This window comes from Balaenoptera ricei, chromosome 11, assembly GCF_028023285.1.
Source record: "Balaenoptera ricei isolate mBalRic1 chromosome 11, mBalRic1.hap2, whole genome shotgun sequence".
Classification (NCBI taxonomy): domain Eukaryota; kingdom Metazoa; phylum Chordata; class Mammalia; order Artiodactyla; family Balaenopteridae; genus Balaenoptera; species Balaenoptera ricei.
Genome location: NC_082649.1, coordinates 40,010,493 through 40,028,845, shown reverse-complemented (window position 1 = coordinate 40,028,845; position 18,353 = coordinate 40,010,493). Strand labels below are relative to the sequence as shown.

Genomic DNA, 18,353 nt, shown 5'->3' with positions numbered 1-18,353 from the left:
GGTCTTTAAAGGTTTCTTTAAAGAAACCTGTCTAACTTTATCTTCTATTGCTCTCCCTCGACAAAACTTCCGCTCCAGCTGAGTTGAGCTCTTTACTAGTCTCCAAAGGTACATTTCGTTTTCTGACTCCATGCCTTTGCTCATGCTGTTTCTTCCCCATGGAAGGCCCTCTTCGTCATCTCCTTCACAGTCCTTCAAGGACCACCTCAAACATCATCTCTTTCCACAGAGCCGTTCTCTTCATCCTTTCCCCTCTTTGGTATTGCCTAGCCTTTGGCTTGTACCGCTGTCCCTCTTACAGTGTGTGTGACTTACTACCATATAAGGTTATTTGTGTATAAGTCTCCTCTCTCCTGATAGAATGTACATTCTTTGAGGACAGGGAGTGTCTTATTCATCACTCCCCATCACTGCCCGGTGCCTTGTATGGTGCCTTGTATGCAGAGGTTATTCAGTAAGTACTTGAGGAATGAACATGGGTTTCAGGTACCATTCATAAGCACCAGGGCTGTAGGTAGTTGGTCTCTTCTGTACATGGGATGACCCTGAATAACCTTGACATTTGATATGGGAGAACTGCCTGTGCAGTTTGAAATGCTGGAATATGAGGATTCAGAAAGGCCAGCAGTTGAAAAATGGTCTTGTAGCAGGTAATAGTTGACATCAAAGTTTATGTATACAATAACGGTCTGGGCTGAAAAGGATGGGTATTGCAAGGGAATGGAACAACATACCTCCTAAGCCACATTTGTGGGTTTTGTTTTTGTTTTTTAAACAGGGAGCCCATGGCCAAGACAGATGAAGGGGTGGCAGCCCCAGTAAGTGGAGGTGCTGCCCGACTCCGATTTTTCTCCATGAAGAGGACAGTATCTCAGCAGTCATTTGATGGTGTCTCATTGGATAACAGTGGCCCTGAAGACCGGATTTCAGTGGACAGTGATGGCAGTGAGAGCTTTGTGATGCTCTTGGAGTCTGGTAGGTGGAAGCAGAGCCGGGCAGAGTTGTAGAGCCCCAAGAGTGTTCTTTCTGATGCCTGTATTCAGACCAGCAGGATGCAAAAGGAGCTGAGATTTGATAAAGTAGACATTTTCTTAATCAAAAAACCAAAAGAAGAGAGAAATTTTAGTGGATCTGTGGTGCTGACTTTATCCCCACATCTTCTAGGTTATTGATTAGTACTTGACCTTTATCATAGAACAACACTCAAAGAAGAGAGCGCTAGTCTTACAGCCATGTAGCTGTGGCGGTAAGACTAATTCTGTGGCTGTATCAATGGTGTGTGTGTTTATTGTCTGCTCTTTGCCTAAACTATGTATTTTATTGTTGGAAAATAACTAGGAGCTTTTTGTCTATGATAAAACAAGTAACCTTTAGGCATTAGATTAATCACCACTAGGAGTTAACACTAGTTCTTTCAGCTTATTGAAATGAAAACTTTTAAAATCTCCCCTTAAGAGTATCTAAATGAAAATAAAAAGAGAATGTACTGTTTCTTAAGCTGGATGGTATATATCCATGTTTGTTTTGTTATTATTATTAATTTCTTAAGGGAGAATCCAAATATTTAAAAATAGACAGAATCAAATAGCGAACCTTCATATACCCATTACCTAGCTTCAGATATTAAGAACTCATGGCCCTTCTTGTTTTATATATTCTTCTGCCCACTTCCCTTCCTCCCATATTATTTTGGAGCAAATCCCAAACATATCATTTTATCCATAAATATTTTCATTATGCATCTCTAGAAAATACAAATTTTTAAAATATTAAAAATTAAAAAAAATTATGGTAAAATACAATACACATAAAAGTTACCATCTTAACTATTTAAAACTATAATTTAGTAGCATTAATTACATTCAAATCATTGCGTAACCATCACCACTATCCATCTCCAGAGCTCTTTCATCTTGCAAAACTCTATACCCATTAAACAATAACTCCTCATTCCCTGGCAATCACCATTCTACTTTCTGTCTCTATGAATTTGACGACTCTGGGTACCTCACATAAATGGAACCATACGTGACTGGCTTGTTTCATTTCACATAAAATGTCCTTAAGGTTCATTTACGTTGTATGTAGCATGTGTCAGAATTTCCTTCCTTTTTAAGGCCATTATTTGTTGTATGTTTATACCACATTTTGTTTAACCATTTATCCGTCCGTAGACACTTAGGTTGCTTCCATTTACAGACTTTCTTTAAGGTGACCAAATACCATTGTCCTTTTAAAAATTAACAATAATTCCCTAAATTCATTAAATATCTAGTTAGTCTTCAAATTTCCAGTTGTCTCATGAGTGTCATAAATGTTTTGTTTTTACAGTTGTCACTGTTTTTAGAGATTGGATTTGAATAGAATTTTTTGACTCTCAAATTCTTTTGTTATCTTTCTTATTCAGAGTCTGGTCCAGAATCTCTTCCACCAGGATCTCTTCCCAATGTCTTAGACAGTGCTGGTGTTCAAGGGAGCCCTGTTGCGGATAGTTATGGCCAGGGATCACCAGAGGCCAACAGTTCAGCCTCACCCAGTGGGGAAAACCTCCATCTTCACCTGGTCAGTTGTTCTACTTTCTTCTCTGCAGAGGGTAGGCTCTAAGCTGGAAGCTTGGGACTCAGCTAAGGGAGTCTCCTTTTACAGGTTTCAGTTCTGGTCCTGAAGGTGAATGAGGTGTCTTTGGGGATTGAGGTACGTGGTGAGGACCTGACTGTGGCCTTGCAAGCAGAGGAGCTGACCCTCCAGCAGCTAGGCACCGTGGGACTCTGGCAGTTCCTGCACGGACAGTGCCCAGGTGAGGATGGTGCGATTGCAGGAGAGCTGGTGGGATTTTTCTGGGGCATCCATAGCTTAACTTGCTCCTGTCACTGTGCTCCAGGGGCAGCTACCTTAGTGCCAAGCCCTTGGCGCTTCTCTCCAGCAGCCATTTGGGGGAGGAAGAAGTCTAATGAAGCCTCCTTCTTGCAAGGTGCCTCTCCCAGAGCTCTTTCTGGGGTTTTGTACTCAGTAGGCTAGTCTCCATCCTCACCTCCCAGGTGCTCCTTATGCTTATACATGAGGACTGTGTCCACTTCTTTGTGAGGCTGCTAACATCAAGCTGTATCTGATCAGGGAACTTCTGATTCAGTCCTTTGATGTGAATTATCATTTATACTTTAAAAGATGACAGGAAAAATCTGGGCTTATGCTACATGCTTTGTTTAAAAAATTTTTTAAAAATATTGAGTAGATACTAAAAGAATACTTACAAAATATATATAAGGTATAAAATAACAACAATACAATGAACCCATGTACCCACTATCTAGTTTAGTAAATAGAACAGTACCATTAACTTTGAAATCCCTGGGAGTCCCTCTCCAGAACCTTCCTCTTGCCTCTCACCTATCATAGGGAATCACTGTCCTGAATTTTGTATTTCTCATTCTCTTGCTTTACAATTCTTCTGCATGTGTTTGTATCAATGTATTATTTAGCTTTGCAGTTTTTCAGGTTTTTCTAAATGGAATCATAGATTGTATTATTTTGTGATTTGCTTCCTTCAAGTACCATGATATTCTTCAGATTCTTCTAGGTTGTTGAGTTAGCTATAATTTATTCATTTTTACTACTATATAATATTCTATTGCAGAAATATACCACTTTTTGCTTTTTTAAAAACTGCTTATGCGTACTATGAAATTCACTCCTTGTAAGTATACAATTTGATAAATATTAGTAAGCTTACAGGGTTCTACAGCCATCACCATCACCCCCAAAATATCTCTTGTACCCATTACTCTAGTTACTTCTTCAGTCTATTCTGAACAGACATTTGCGTTGTTTCCAGTTTTTTTGCTATTTCAAATAGGGTTGTCTTGACATGCCCATCCTTGTACATGTCTCCTGATATGTATGTTGGAGAGTTTCTTCAGGTTTATATTCCTGAGGAAATAATTGTTAGGTCATTAGGGTAGGTATAGCTTTAACCTTAGTAGATAATGCCAATTTGTTTTCCAGAATGGTTGTACCAATTTGCATTTATATAAGTATGTAAGTTGTTTCATAGCCTTGGCTACACCTGAGATTATTCTTTATGCGGTTTGAGTAAATGAGCATAGATCCCGCTTGGCTTCCTCAGAGAGAGGTGAAAAGGCCAAGACTTGGAGAAAGGAAGAGGTGATCAAATATAGCAGAGTTGAGGGTCCTCTGTTTGTTTGTTTGCTTGTTTGTTTATTTTTGGCTGTGCTGTGTGGCTTGCGGGATCTTAGTTGCCTGACCAGGGATTGAACCTGGGCCACAGCAGTGAAAGCACCGAGTCCTAACCACTGGACCGCCAGGGAATTCCCAAGCGTCCTCTGTTTTAAGAGTTTTACCTTGGCCATCAGCCCAGTGCCTCTGATTCATAGCAAGACCAGCTTTTTATTGGTCCTTAACATCCCTTCTGTCATGAGAGGCATTAGAGCAAAGTAGCCAAGCCCACAGTCTTTGCAGTCAGGCTGCCTGCGTGCAAATCGTATCCTTGCTACTTACAAGTTGTGTTACTTTGGGCAAGTTACTCTCTGTGCCGTAGTTCTTTCATCTCTAAAATGGGAATGATAATAATACTTCTGGCCCAGGGTTGTTAGGAATATTAAATATATATAAAGTGCTTAGAGCAATCACTGGCTAGTAATTAATTCATATGTTTTCCTTCTGTCTTTCTTCTCAAAGGCACAAGCTTTCAGGAAGCCTCAACTTTGAAGACTGGCCACATCAGGCCAGCTGTAGGCCTTCGCTTTGAGGTGGGGCCTGGTGCAGCTGTTCATTCCCCTCTGGCCACACAGAATGGCTTCCTGCGTTTCTTGCTTCAGGGCTGTGACCTTGAGCTGCTCACTTCGGTGCTCAGTGGCCTGGGGCCCTTCTTGGAGGATGAGGAGATCCCACTGGTAGTTCCCATGCAGATTGAGCTCCTGAACTCCAGGATCACTCTAAAGGTGAGAGGAACTTTTGGGTTTTACCCTAGACTTTGTCAGGCAAGGGATTCTGGCAGTGACAGCTGTTAACTTCTTCTCCTGTCCCTGTAAAATGTGGTGAGGATCAAGTGAGGAAATGCATATTAGCATTCTTTGTCAGTGTTACAGTAGTACATAAAAATGTGTTTCTGGCAAAGAGTCCTGGGTTCAGGTGAGAGGATCTTGTCTCTAGCCCTGACCCTTGGCATGCAGCATGACTGTGCAAGCCCATTAGGTTATCAGATCCTCAGTCTCACCACCTCTAGAGTGGGAGAGACTCAATTATGCCTCTCACATCTCGCAAGAATGTATGGATAAACATACATTTGACATAAAAGTGCTTCCAGCTCAATGGTAGAAGCATGGCTTGTTACCTAAGTTGCTCTGAGCTGGTTGGGGGCATCATGTGGTTTCTCTCTTTCCTATAGGACGATATCCCCCCCATCTATCCGACCTCTCCAGGCCCCATCCCCATCACTCTAGCCATGGAGCACGTTGTGGTGAAGCGGAGTGACGATGGTGTGTTCCACATTGGCGGTGAGTTGGGCTTGTCAGCCTCCCGGCTTCTCTGCCTTTTTGCTCCTGTAAGGGAATAGGTGACAACTAGGAATAGTCTGCGTGTTGCTGGCAGCTTGTCATTTAGAACCTTTACTTTTTTCCAGCTGCTGCTCAGGACAGACCATCAGCCGAAGTACTTAAAAGTGAGAAGAGGCAGCCCCCAAAAGAACAGGTGTTTCTGGTGCCCACAGGGGAGGCTTTCGGCCCACAGGTGAGGATATAACTGAACAGTACCTTTCCCATAAACCCTTAGGGGCTGTAATCACAGAAGCTGGTAAAACCCAGAGGGCTGAAAAGGTTGCTTGTGCTGGGTACAGCTGGGCGGTGTGGGCTCCTGTCACCTAGCAGCAGCTTCTAGAAGTGCTGAACAGAGGATGTAAGTCAGGAGCTGGAGGTGAATAGTTGCTGATGGCATCTTCCACCTGTTGCTGTCCCTGCAACTGATGAACTCGGAAGAGGGATTTAGGCTCTTAGAAAATATCTAGTTGGGTTCTCTTGATCATTGACCAAACTTATGGGTTGTTCTGCTTGAATTCTTCCTCCTCGTTCCCTTACTGGATGTTTCTGCAAGGTGTGTTACCTTATTCATTCACTGTGAATTACTAATTGTTCCTCAGGTGCAAGAACTGCCTACCCTACAAAAGGAACTTATAGAAACTAAACAAGCATTGGCTCATGCCAACCAGGATAAAGAAAAACTTCTTCAGGAGATTAGGAAATATAACCCGCTCTTTGACCTCTGACAGCAATGGCTCAGCCATCTGTGCCAAGGAGAGAGGAGGAGATCACCAGCAATCGCACCACCTGCGACAGGCACCATCCAGTGTTGGACAAGTCAGCTAAGGATGCTCAACTCACTCCTCATGGTGTCCTTTCTACTAGCAGTTCTGACTTGGATGGAAGACAGGGCAAAGTATTACCACGTTCCAGGAAGTTGGGGGCAGCTTTGTGCGTGGCTCAGGCATCACGTCTTTCCTGTATAAAGCCTTTTGGCCCTCTGCACACTAGGCGGAATCTCCTCAACACTGTAGGGTCATTTCACCGTCTGGTTTCACAGCAGAGACATTTGCTTACTCCGCCTGTGTGAACAAGGCAGAGTACCCATCTCCTCAGTTGGTCACCCACAGAGCCACCAAAGATTCTATGTTCCAGAGCTTCCTGTAGTGGACCTGAGAAGTCCTTGGCCTGAGCTTTGGCCACGGTAGTAGAGTGGAACAGGAAATAGCCAGCAAGGCGGGAGCCTGGGGAGGCACAAGAATAAATGAGACATGGATTCTGCCTTGTTTGGAAAGGAAACCAAGCTCACGTCATCTTGGCTCATATTACAATCAGATTTTTCAGGGTTAAGCTTTCTTTCTGTGATGCTTTCATCGCTGTGATGCTGTGGTAGGAAGTAAACAACAGTAGCAGCTCACTTGAATCATCTTTCCCTTCTATAACGCAATCTGTTTGAAATTTAAGAAGAAACTATTCACCCTGAGCTAGGTTGAACGCATGACATGGTGAGGGTCGGTAGGGGAGCTTGGTTCTGCGCCGCTGTTGCTGGCCGTGTCCCTCTTCCACAGCTGCACCTCACAGATTATTTCCTGTCTCCCTGGGGTCCCTGGCACACCTGCTTTCCCAGCACTATGACTTTCTACCAGCACTCTCGTTAGCACTTGGTGGTTTGGGAGCTGAAAATGTGTTTTAAACCGTAACATTAACATCTCAGCCTGTTTCCTCTCACCCCCCTCTATCACTGTGGCTTTTTAAAATCATGTTAGTTTGACTTAAGTAAAAGACAAAGCAAAACAAAACTCTTCAACCTAGCTAGGTTTTGCCCCTGCCTGATGAAAGAGCTATTTCCCCCTCTTTCTTTACTACCGAATTCTTTACCAACACCCTATCTTCATCCATACTGCTCTGTGATATACTTCAAGCTGTGTTGGACAGAAGTTCATCAGCTAACTCACCTTGAATTGGCAAGATGGCAAAATAGTGATTTAGTAGTGTCACTAAAGTCTTAATCACACATGACCTACTGAAGGAAAGATAAAATGGTTTCCTTTATGGGAAATCATGCCTGACTTGTATATTCTAGTTTTTTGAGGATAAAAAGAAATATGTGTTCAAGAAGGAACAAGATCTAATTTGCTCAGACTTTTACAGACTTTTTGTTTTGGTTCTTCACTAAGGCAATCTTAAAAACAACAATTACTATGAGATTATGGGAATGTTCTGTCATGCTTAGGAAACAACGCAGAGACTTAAAAATAAACACCTTTCTAGAGAGAATGTTAACAGGGTAATTCCCTATGGGTTGATGCTTGGTTTAACCTTATTTAAGAATTTTATAAATAACCTGAAAGTAGGATATTACAGTGCAATCAAATGTCACTGCTTCCAGGCAGTGAAAGATAAACCAGAAGGAATTGAAAAAAAAAAAGTGAAATTACAGAAGATTCACAAACTGGGCTGTGAATACTCAGGAAAGTGACAGGTGAGGTTCTGTGTAGGTAAGTGTGAAGTAACGTACTTATGGGAGAATCAGCAACCAGCGAGGCAGTGAGCTCTGTTAGAACTCAGGAAAGAAACCTAAGCATTGCTGAGAGGGAGGAGGGGTCAGTGTGCTGCTGTGGCCAAAAGCCCGACTGCATCATCAGGAAGAGCACGTGGAGCCAACACAGAAAACAGCACCTCATGCAAGGCCGTGGTAATGTCTTAAATTATCTGTGCACTTCTAGTGACCTTATTTACAAAGTGTATGGTGAAGAGAGGAAAGGTCCAGAGAACAGCAAAAATTATCAGGTGGTAGATGTACTTCCACATGTGGACACATCTTTAAAATGTTGGCTCCAGTTCTGAAAAGATGAAAGTTGAGGGTAGTGTTAGATCAGATATTCAGTCAAGAGCAGGGACATGTTCTTCAGGTCCCAAAATACTAGCTCTAGGGCTGTACCTATTAGCCTTAGGTAAAAGAAAGCACTTCTTGTAGCAAATCAGAAACTTCTAGGGGTCATTGTTCAAGAAGTGGTGCTGGCAGAAACTGTATGGGTACAGAAGGTTTAAGAGGAATCCTTGCATGATGGTTTTCCAAAAGGAATTATGGAAAACTAGGGCTATTTGGTGATATACAACAGAGAGGGTAACTGCATCCCTCCACAGACTCCCCCTTAAGTGCCTTTTTCAAAGGCAGAATGATGAACAAAAAGAATCACACTCCTCTCAAGTATGGCATTTCTAATGTGTTTAAAGGGGGAGGAGGGAGAGCCAGTAGCCAGAAAATAGAATTATTCAACCTTAGGTTCACCTGAATTGGTATAAAATCACATTCTGATTCTCTTCCCTTCACCTCCTCTTCTACCCACTGTGTCCCTCCATGCAAAGAATTGCTTGGTACACCCTCACCTTAAGCTTGTGCTTGGTGGGAGGCAATAGAAACAAATCTGGCAAGCACTGAGGCTCACCCCTTTAATGAGCAGAGCTCAGTCAGGTTTCTGGGCTCTCTGGCGCTCTCGTCCATGTAACAAATGGAGCCCTAGAATTTGAATTTCCTTATGTGACAGTTTTGGGCATTGTGTCTTGAAGTTCCTGCCTCAGGAAATGTGGTTGGGGTCATTGTCCCATGGAATTTTAGTAAAAATCATCTTGTATAACTTCATACTCCTATTCATTGGGGGAAGAACGACTTTCACAATGAAGAAATGTGACCTTGTTTGTAGTCCTCAGGATAAACGTAAAGGAAAAAGACAGAAGGAAAACATAGTATTATCAGTTCCTGTGGACTGCTTACAATTTCTGCCTTGGAGCTCTAAGACTCTGTGAACAAGAAATAACAATACCTCAAGAAAATGTCTGGAGTGATAGCACCGCTATCCCTCAAAAGACTTCAGCCACCGCACATCACCATTTCAGCTGTGAAGCACTTACAACTACGTATCATCTATGATCGTCTAGAGTCCCTGTTTACACGGATATACTAGAGATGTGCTTTAGTGCATGTGGACTGGTTTAAATCTCTCTTAGCTGAGCTGCAGGGACGGTTATCAATCTCAAATTCTGTTTTCAACTCACTGAAATAATTAACCTAGTCTATTAGACTTAAGACAGAAGGAGTAGGTTCTATTCTCATGATGGCTGCTTTTTGCTGTGTATTTAATCTGACCCTCATTTTGCCACAGGCCTCAACCTTTACGTACCCTTTTTCATGGTTCTGAAAGGAATGGTTCCTGTCTATGGAATATACAAGGGATAAGCCACCCCTCACATACCCCATAACTTAAATGCTTCCATTTAACCCATTTACATCAGTTTCCCCATAGGCTAGTTCAGGGTTTTTTTTTTTCTTCTCTCCCCTATTTAATACTTGCCTAAACTTCCGAAAACAGTTATAGTAATATCACAAAACTATGGAAACAACATTGCTGCACAAGCTAGTAGGATGACAACTGGTTATTTGAGAACTGCAAGAGCTGTGTCATTGCCTTGTGATTTACCATAGTAATTACTGTGTTTCAAGAGATTCTGTTGTGATGTCCTGTCCTTTCAGGGACTACGGCCTTCCCCAGGATCTTCCCCCACCTTCTGCTAGAATAGGAATATTCCCATTCACCTCTGGGTAGGTATGGATAGTAGCTGTTGTTGAATGGGGATTATTTTCTCCCTCTCTTACAACAGATACAAGGGGAAACACTCTCAGATAACCTTAAACTGGGAGGCTTTGCTAAGTGGCTAGACTTGGGATGTGTACTTCCTTCTTTATTATTTGTAAATTTCAGCCTTATCCAGTATCTCAAATTGCAATAGGTATAGTTCTTATAACCACTTAAAAAGCTCCCTCTGAGACCTGAGAGAAGATCTGTTTTTGTTTTTCCCTTCAATATATTAGTTTTTGGTCAAGATTTAGCCTGAGTCTTACAGCATTTCTTTGTGGAATACACTACTGAAGTGTCTTCTCCATTGGCTAACTACACGTTTAAAGCCATGAGTTTTAATGTAAGATAATATAATCCAGATTTGCCCAACTTTGTGTGTCCAAGCTGTTTCCCCCACTCAGGGTGCTAAACAGAATTGGAATCTTTACTAAGACATGCTCAGGAAAGCTTCGAAAGAGAACAGCTTCAAAACCCCTCTCGTTATGACACCAAATGATTGAGAGGAAAGAATTCTGGGGGATTGCCAATTATATTACAGTAGCCTTATTACTGCTAATCACTGTCAATAAAAGGTCACTCCATTCCCCTCTACGTGAGGAAAACAATGAGAATGTATCCAATGAACTGGAATATTGGTCAGTATTGGGAAATATTAATGTTGCAGTATCTAATCAAACCTTGAGTGTACTGGTTCTGTGAACCACTTGAAAAAAGCAAATTAAACTTATTAAACAGTATTGGTTCTGGTATATCTGTTTATAGCAATTGAAACATATGGGTTTTTACATTGTTTTTAAGTACTTTAAGTACTCTTTTATGAGATAAAATTTTAATGGTTCTGGTAGGCAATGGGGAGGGCTCAAATTTTCACAAAAAAGCCAAGACCAGTTTTATTCTGACACCAAAAAAGAACGATGAACTTCTCCCCACCATTCCAACCTGCTTGACAGAAAATGAACGCACACATGGCAAGTTGGAAAACAGTTTAATGATCACTCACCAAAATGTTTACAAGGACAGGCTATTCCACTACTCCTGCTGTCACTGTGTCCTTCACGGTAGAGTATCACAAGTCAAAAGTTTCTGATTGTTTCATTTACTTAAAACCAAATGTAAGAAACAACCTAAGTCATTGCAACTTCAGGCTTCAATGTGAAACCGTCAAACTGTCTTGGAAGGGTTTTCTTTCTGAAAGCAGCATTCCTGTCCAGAAGATGCTTAAGCCTCATCAACCTTTCTTCTTCCAACTAGCCAGTAATAGTTAAATGCCTCAAAATGCCCTCAGAGGTCCCAATATTTAGTCAAGGCAAGTATGAAACAGGCTGCATGCCTTCAAGGTGTAATGAACATCAGAGTTTTGAGAAAGACATTAAAGCATCATGGAATCCTTCGAGGACCGAGATACTAAAGCACCAGTGCAGAGAGTCTCATGCAATAGGAAGTCTGGAATGAGTACTTCTTCCTTCAGTACCAGGCCCTTCTAGACTTTGGTCTAGAAGAAGATGATTTTTTTGTGCTTCGAGTTGGGAATTTGCCCCTTCGACTTCAGCCTCCGAACAGCCTCCCTCATATGTTTGGGTTGTAGCGGTGGCATTTCTCCCCACTTCTCACACACATCCAGTGCTAAACAGAGGGCAAGGGGAGAGTTTCATTATCACACAAGAGCTTATGCATTATAATCCTTTTGAGTCCTGTAATTCTCATTAACTCTTCTTAAGCTTGCTAAAGAAATAAACCAAGACATTTTCCCTTCTTAAGAGAATGCTATAAAATGTATCATGTTAGCTTTAGTATATCCCACATCAGGTTTTATCATAGGCAACAGTTTAAAACATATCTTCTCCTTAAAAGAATAGGTATTTCACCAGCTAGAAATTAGCAATGGGCAGCAGCCGGGTTCTTTACTTGATGGACAGGGGGCAGTTCCCAGGGATCATAACATCAGGGACAACTACTCACCATACCACACTGGTCAGCCCCAGTGATTGCTTTTTTTGGTATCTTTACTTTTGGCAGCAGAAATGAGCAAAATCCATTGGAGGAAAATACAAAGTCTGTTTCTGTCACCCTGGGCTGAGGACAGGAATTAGGAGGGCAGATTTCCTAGGTGTTTCCAGGCCTTCCAGTATTGAAACTTTCAAGGAATAATGTTCATGCTCTCCTGAATGCAAGGCTCCCTTTCTAGTGTAAATGGAAACCACCACTGGTGCCTTAATAAGTCCCTCACTATAGATATTCTTGGAAATAAGACCACCACAGGCTCAATCCAGTATTTAGACCAACACCACTCACCTTCTTCTACCACCTCCCCGACGAAAACTTTGGAAATACCAGACATAGCAATAACAACATTCTGAGACACAGAGGTACCAGTGATGGACTGGATCAGCTTGAAAGAAGGACAAAAGACTGTGATTAAGGTAGTCAAGGACTGGCTTTGGAACACAGTACCCATAAGAGCTCTGCACTGAAAGAGTTCACTAAAGGCTGGATCTGAAATTGACACCAGTAAAACAAAAGGATTCAGGTGTATAATGGCCTATTCTATTTGTTGAGACCCTATCTCTAGAATACAAAATTACAACTGGTCAGATTATTGAGGGGCATGCTATTTTTATTTTCCTGCCTAAATGTTCCACCAACTTGCCTAACACCTCACTTCAAAATGCCAATGGATACAGCTGTTGAGTCTCATTCAGTTCTCATAGCTCATGGAAATGAGTGTGGTAGTCCATCCTTACCCTTTTAATGGCTGCCTTAGGGAAAGCTGACCGGCGATACATTTCGTAACGGTTCAGCTGCTCCTCAGAAAAAGAAGAAACCAGGATTCTAGACAAAGATTCAGGTAATTAAGTTCACTTATAAGAATGAATACTTAAGATATATATTATTATGTCAATAAAAGCAAGTCTCAGATATCTAAAAAATAAAATTTTCAAGGGATCAATAGTATTAGGCTTAGTGTTTATGAGGAATGAAGAGAAAGCATTTCTACTCTTACGGAACTTGACAATAAGTGAAATGCAAGTTCCTTTCTTACTTCACTAAGAACAAAAACAACAATGTTGGGTCATTGAATCACACTATACAGGTTATGTTTTCAGCATTAGGCTCTCTCTCCCCATAAGGCTACCTCACTACACTTCACATTAAAGATAAAAATTTAATATGTAAATTTACATTCAAACCAGTAGTTTCGAACATTAACAGATTAAGGGGAAATTTTATAAAATATATGGAAAAGGGTTAATAATCTTAATATATAGTTAAATTTTCAAATAAATTAAAAGATGGCCATACCAATTTTAGAAAATGAGCAAAGGAAGTGAATAGGAAATTTACAAAATATACCAATGGCCAATATATAGAGAGGAAAAATATTAAGCTTCAGTATTAACTAAAGAAATTAAAATGATGAACTAAAGCAAGATTAACATTTTTCATAAAACAGATAAAAAAGTATTAAAAAGCATGGTATTAGTGAGGATGGGAGGACACAAACTCATGCATGCTGGTAGACTGTGAGGTGGAACAACCTTTTTGGAGAATCTGGAAATACAAATGAAAATCCTTTGAAAATGTTCATACTGTTTAAACTACCAATTACACTTCTAGGAGTTTATTTTAGGAAGTAAATGGACAAGTATGCAAAGATGTGCTCAAGGATGTTGATCATAATGTTGTCAAAAGAGGAAGAAAAAAAACCCAGAACAACTACAGAAATAGGTTACATTATAGTTCATCCATATAATGGAATACAATGCAGCCATTAAAAATGATGATTTATGGGCATATTTACTGACATGAAAATATTTAGCTATATACTGATATATCAAACATTAAAGAATATATCTGAAAAGGTATATACCCAAATATATACCCTGGGTAAACTCTGGGTGGTGGAATTATAAGTAATTATTTTTTCTATTTTTCTGTATTTTCTGAATTATTTGCAATGAACCTATCCCATTTTTATAATCAGAAAACATAACAAAGCTATTTCCATTTTGAAGAAAATTATGACCTAGATGTATAATTATTGACATGGAAAACATTTACCATATATAATGTGGAAAACAGGTTACAAACAGTCTTTAACATCTTTGAAATTTTTAATTTAATTTTATTTATAGATATATATATGTAAAGAAAATATCTTGGTGAATATACATCAAAATATTAACAGTGTTTATTTTGGTGGTATGGTGATATTTTTATTTTTACTTATATTTTCTATACCATAACATAATGCAATATTAATTGCTTTATTTTCTTTTGAGTTTAAAAAAGAAAAGAAAAATTTAAGGACAAGAAAAATCTATTAACTTTGTGTGGTCAGGTTAGAGCCTTGAAAGGGGAAAGATCAGAAAAGTGACTTACTGCATCTTTTGAATCTCATCTTCATCCACTTTCTGCTTCTTCTCTTTCTTTTCTTTGGTATCTATTTTCAATTTTTTGGCTGCAGGAGTAAGTAATGATGAGTCTTCCCTTTCAACTGCTGTTAAATCTGAGATATCCTGACTCTTGAGCTAAGAAGACAAAAGAAACCCTTTATATATTTGGCCTACTTCCCAGACTTGGGTAAGGTAAGAAGACATCATTTCTCATTCCAACACAACAAATCCACTTATTTCTGTAGTTTTTTGGTTCCAGGCATTGGCTGTACCATCAAAATATAAGCTACCCTGTCTCTCCTAAAGGAGTTTTTAGCCCAGCTGTAGAAAGAAAACCTACTAAATAGTCCAGTTTTCCAGGTTAGCTATGATCCTAGTTCCAGTCATCTGTTTACAAGGGCAATGTAGTGCCAAGGATCATGAAAACCACTCTCCCCCTGATCTCCTTCTTCTGACCTCATTCTTTAGAGGGGATGTCAGAAAAGTCCTCTCCACCCAGCCAGCTCTTCTTCCTCTAAATCTATAGATCTCTTTACTGATGATGATTCCATGTGGAAAGAATATTAAAAAGGAGGCACCTTCTCATCAAAGCAGTGTTTTTTTGAATTTGGGACTTTTAAGTGAGCTTCTCCCACATGTAGTGCTCTTTTCTTCCTAACTTTCAATACCACTGTATAATGCAAATATTTACTTCCCATTACTAGACTGAGAACTTTATTTATTTTTTAGTTCTTTTAATTAATTTATTTTTGGCTGCATTGGGTCTTTGTTGCTGCGTGCGGTCTTTCTCTCGTTGCAGCAATTGGGGACTACTCCTTGTTGCGGTGCACGGGCTTCTCATTGCGGTGGCTTCTCTTGTTGCGGAGCACGGGCTCTAGGAACGCGGGCTTAGTAGTTGTGGCTCGCGGGCTATAGAGCGCAGGCTCAATAGCTGTGGCACATGGGCTTAGTTCGTTGCTCCGCGGCATGTGGGATCTTCCCGGACCAGGGCTCGAACCTGTGTCCCCTGCACTGGCAGGCGGATTCTTAACCACTGCGCCACCAGAGAATCCCCTAGACTGACAACTTTCTGAAGATAGGTTTGTCTCTTATTTATCTCTCCTCACATAAATATTTACCATTGTTTTACTCATTCTAGATGTTTAATATCTGTTTAATAATGACAACAAAAAAAATCCAAACTTCATCCCCTCCAACAATATAGAATCTAAGGATACAACAAACCTCATTAATGAGATTTAACTTCTGTTTCCTTAAAGAGAAACTCACATTTAAACTCATACAGGAATATGAGAAGTACGTGAGAGCGAAGGCAGTAAATCTTTAACAACCTTTTCAACTTCTTCTCTAGTTACTGATATATACAAATTTTCTAACTTCTTTGTGCTTCAATTTTGGTGATTTATATTATCCTTAAAAATGAGCCATTTTTCTTGAAGTTTCAAAATTACTTGGTCTAAACTTGAACATCAAATTTTCTTAAAGCTTAAAGATCTCCATATCTGTGCCTATAGCCCTTTCTTATTTCATAATGTTGTACAATTACATTTCAAATAACCAGGTCTTCATTTTATTGTTTATGTTTTTAAAGCATTAATTCATTAACATCTACTTTCATCCCGATTAATTCCTTGCTCCTACATTCTTCTGGTTTATTTTGTTCTTTTTCTGGTTTCTTGAGCTGGGTGCTTATTTTCAATATCTCTTGTTTGTTAGTAAAAATATGTAAGGTTATGAATTTTTCTTTAAATAATTTTGGTCAAATCCCATTGGATTTGATGTGGCATTCTCTTTTTAATTTCTTTAATCCAAAGGCTATTTAGAAACTAGTTTAAAATGTCCAGGTGTTAGTTTTTTGGAGGGAGTTGGAGTGGGAGAAAATTTTTGTTGTTAATTTCAGACTCTATTGCACTGTACTAACAGGACATGATCTGTTATGATTTCTACTTTTAAGAATTTATGCTTTTCTTTGTGGTCTGGTATATGATCAATTTAAAAAAGTGTTTCAGAAGCATCAAAAATTTTTTTTATCTTCTAGGTGCAAATTTCTGTATGTAGTGAGCTTTTTACTGGACTAAGCTAATTATTACTTAAATCCTTTCTGTCCTTGAGATCTGTTTTAAAAGTTCCTTCTTAAAGTAGTTTTGTCACATTTTTCTTTTTCTAAAAGTTCTTAACTTTATATATTTTGATACAACTTTATGCTCTGAAAGGCTGTTTCCATTTAATCCAATGTCTTCACCCATGCTCTCACACTTACAGTCAAACAGGAATTATAGCTCTAAAACCCCAAGATTCTACCTTTAGAAATGGAACCTAGAGAACGCTGAGATTCTAGTATCCTGACTGATGCTCAGCGGAGCAACATTGCTGAATTCTTGGGATGGCACAATTGATAGGTTTGGTGCTATAGAGACCCTTGGACATTAGCACCCAGGTCACTGGTAGCAGTTAAATGTCCCAAGAGGATAAGAACGTGACTAAATTAGTAACTACCTCAAAGTCTTCCTTTAACGACTCTGCAGCCTATAATGACAAAGTTACACTTAAGCAATATCTAAGAAACCATATTGGGGTGAAAGTGGTACTAGGAATCCTGGGTTCTAGCTTTTGCCCTAAGTTTCAGTGTCGATTGGCATTGACCTCAATTTCCTCACCAGGAAAACCAAGAGGCTATTTGAAATTCCCTTAGAAGTAGATTTAACGCCTAAGGGCAGGGATTAAAAATATTGACCCAGTGCTTGGGTCTCTGGAACTGAACCGGCTCTGAAGGTTTTGTCTCCTCTCTCCCCCCAAACCCGCGATGGCAGATCTAAAGGGTCATGGTGAGTTCGACTATCTTAGCTTGGGAGGGACCAACCAAGAAGCCTGTCAAGCAGCCAGTGACACAACTCCTCCGGCCTCATCAACACATCTCTCCCTACCTCGCCTTCTTCAGCCGAGGCCTCTTTCAATTCCCCATCTGCGTCTCCGTCAGTTTCCTCCGTGATTCCGTCCGTGTCAGTAACCCCCGGGCCCCCAGGAGCAGCGGCCGTCTCATCTGACTCCCCTGTCTCTCCACCTTTTTCCGTGGGCGACTCGCAGGCAATATCCATGGCGGCGAGAAGAAGATGGGAGTGGAGATCGCGGTGCCGTCAGACTCAGGAGCTCGGGACTCCGCGCAGCACCGCAGCCCAGGAGCTTACTTCCTGTCGTCGCGCTGCGATGACATCACCCATACCGCTCTTCCGAGGGGTCATTTAGAGGCGCGCCTAGAGGACTTCAGGGCTCTGTTTTACTTCTGATTTGGTGGCGGTGGGGAGAGGGAAAATTGAGGGCACGGAAGCAGTTTGTGGATTTTCCACCTTGGGAAACCAGCATTTGTAAAGGAGAGCTTTGTTGTTTACTGAAGGGCTTCTTTTTCCTTTCCGTCTTTCTCAAAACGCAGTGTCAGTGAACTCCGTCCTTAATCCGCTTTCCTCAGAGTAAAGTTTGGGGACAGGAGAAAACTCAATTCCGTTGTTCGCCCTTGTTGTGGGATGCGGCTACCAGGCAAACGCAGGCAGGAACTCAATCTCTTACAGTTCAATTGGACAGAGACCTTGGGCTTGTGTTAACATTGAATTGCCAGCATTTCTCTTCTGTTCCTCAAGCACCTAAAAAGAAAGAAAATAGTCATACAGCTTGAACAGAATTTATCCAATGCATTATTAACTCCACAACTACTGAGCGTCTACTTCGAGCCAGGAACAGTCCTAGCACCACAAACAAAACAGGCGGTTTCTACGCAATTGTATGATTTTCCCAATTCA

At 40.6% G+C, this 18,353-nt stretch overlaps 2 protein-coding genes across 5 annotated transcripts in view; one reads left to right on the top strand and one right to left on the bottom strand.

Moving 5' to 3' along the window:
* Window positions 1-10,905, top strand: part of BLTP3A (bridge-like lipid transfer protein family member 3A) — a 59,778-nt gene extending 48,873 nt beyond the window's left edge. For all 3 annotated transcript variants that reach the window (XM_059938891.1, XM_059938889.1, XM_059938892.1), the window contains 7 exons: window positions 779-975; window positions 2,408-2,562; window positions 2,647-2,797; window positions 4,696-4,958; window positions 5,405-5,513; window positions 5,639-5,745; window positions 6,152-10,905. In XM_059938891.1, the coding sequence (XP_059794874.1) occupies window positions 779-975; window positions 2,408-2,562; window positions 2,647-2,797; window positions 4,696-4,958; window positions 5,405-5,513; window positions 5,639-5,745; window positions 6,152-6,277 (1,108 nt within the window). In that variant the 3' untranslated portion in view covers window positions 6,278-10,905. The remainder of the gene's footprint in view (window positions 1-778; window positions 976-2,407; window positions 2,563-2,646; window positions 2,798-4,695; window positions 4,959-5,404; window positions 5,514-5,638; window positions 5,746-6,151) is intronic.
* Window positions 10,906-11,136: 231 nt separating this feature from the next.
* TAF11 (TATA-box binding protein associated factor 11) lies at window positions 11,137-17,781 on the bottom strand. 2 transcript variants are annotated; one of them, XM_059937495.1, is made up of 5 exons: window positions 17,487-17,776; window positions 14,549-14,697; window positions 12,910-12,997; window positions 12,461-12,557; window positions 11,137-11,791 (listed from the first exon to the last, which is right to left on the bottom strand). In XM_059937495.1, the coding sequence occupies exons 1-5, from the start codon at window positions 17,655-17,657 to the stop codon at window positions 11,661-11,663; spliced, it is 636 nt and encodes a 211-aa protein (XP_059793478.1). In that variant the 5' UTR covers window positions 17,658-17,776; the 3' UTR covers window positions 11,137-11,660. The 2 variants fall into 2 exon arrangements, with proteins under 2 accessions (XP_059793478.1, XP_059793479.1); XM_059937496.1 differs by lacking the exon at window positions 12,461-12,557 and having other exon boundaries at window positions 17,487-17,781.
* Between the last annotated feature and the right edge of the window lie 572 nt (window positions 17,782-18,353).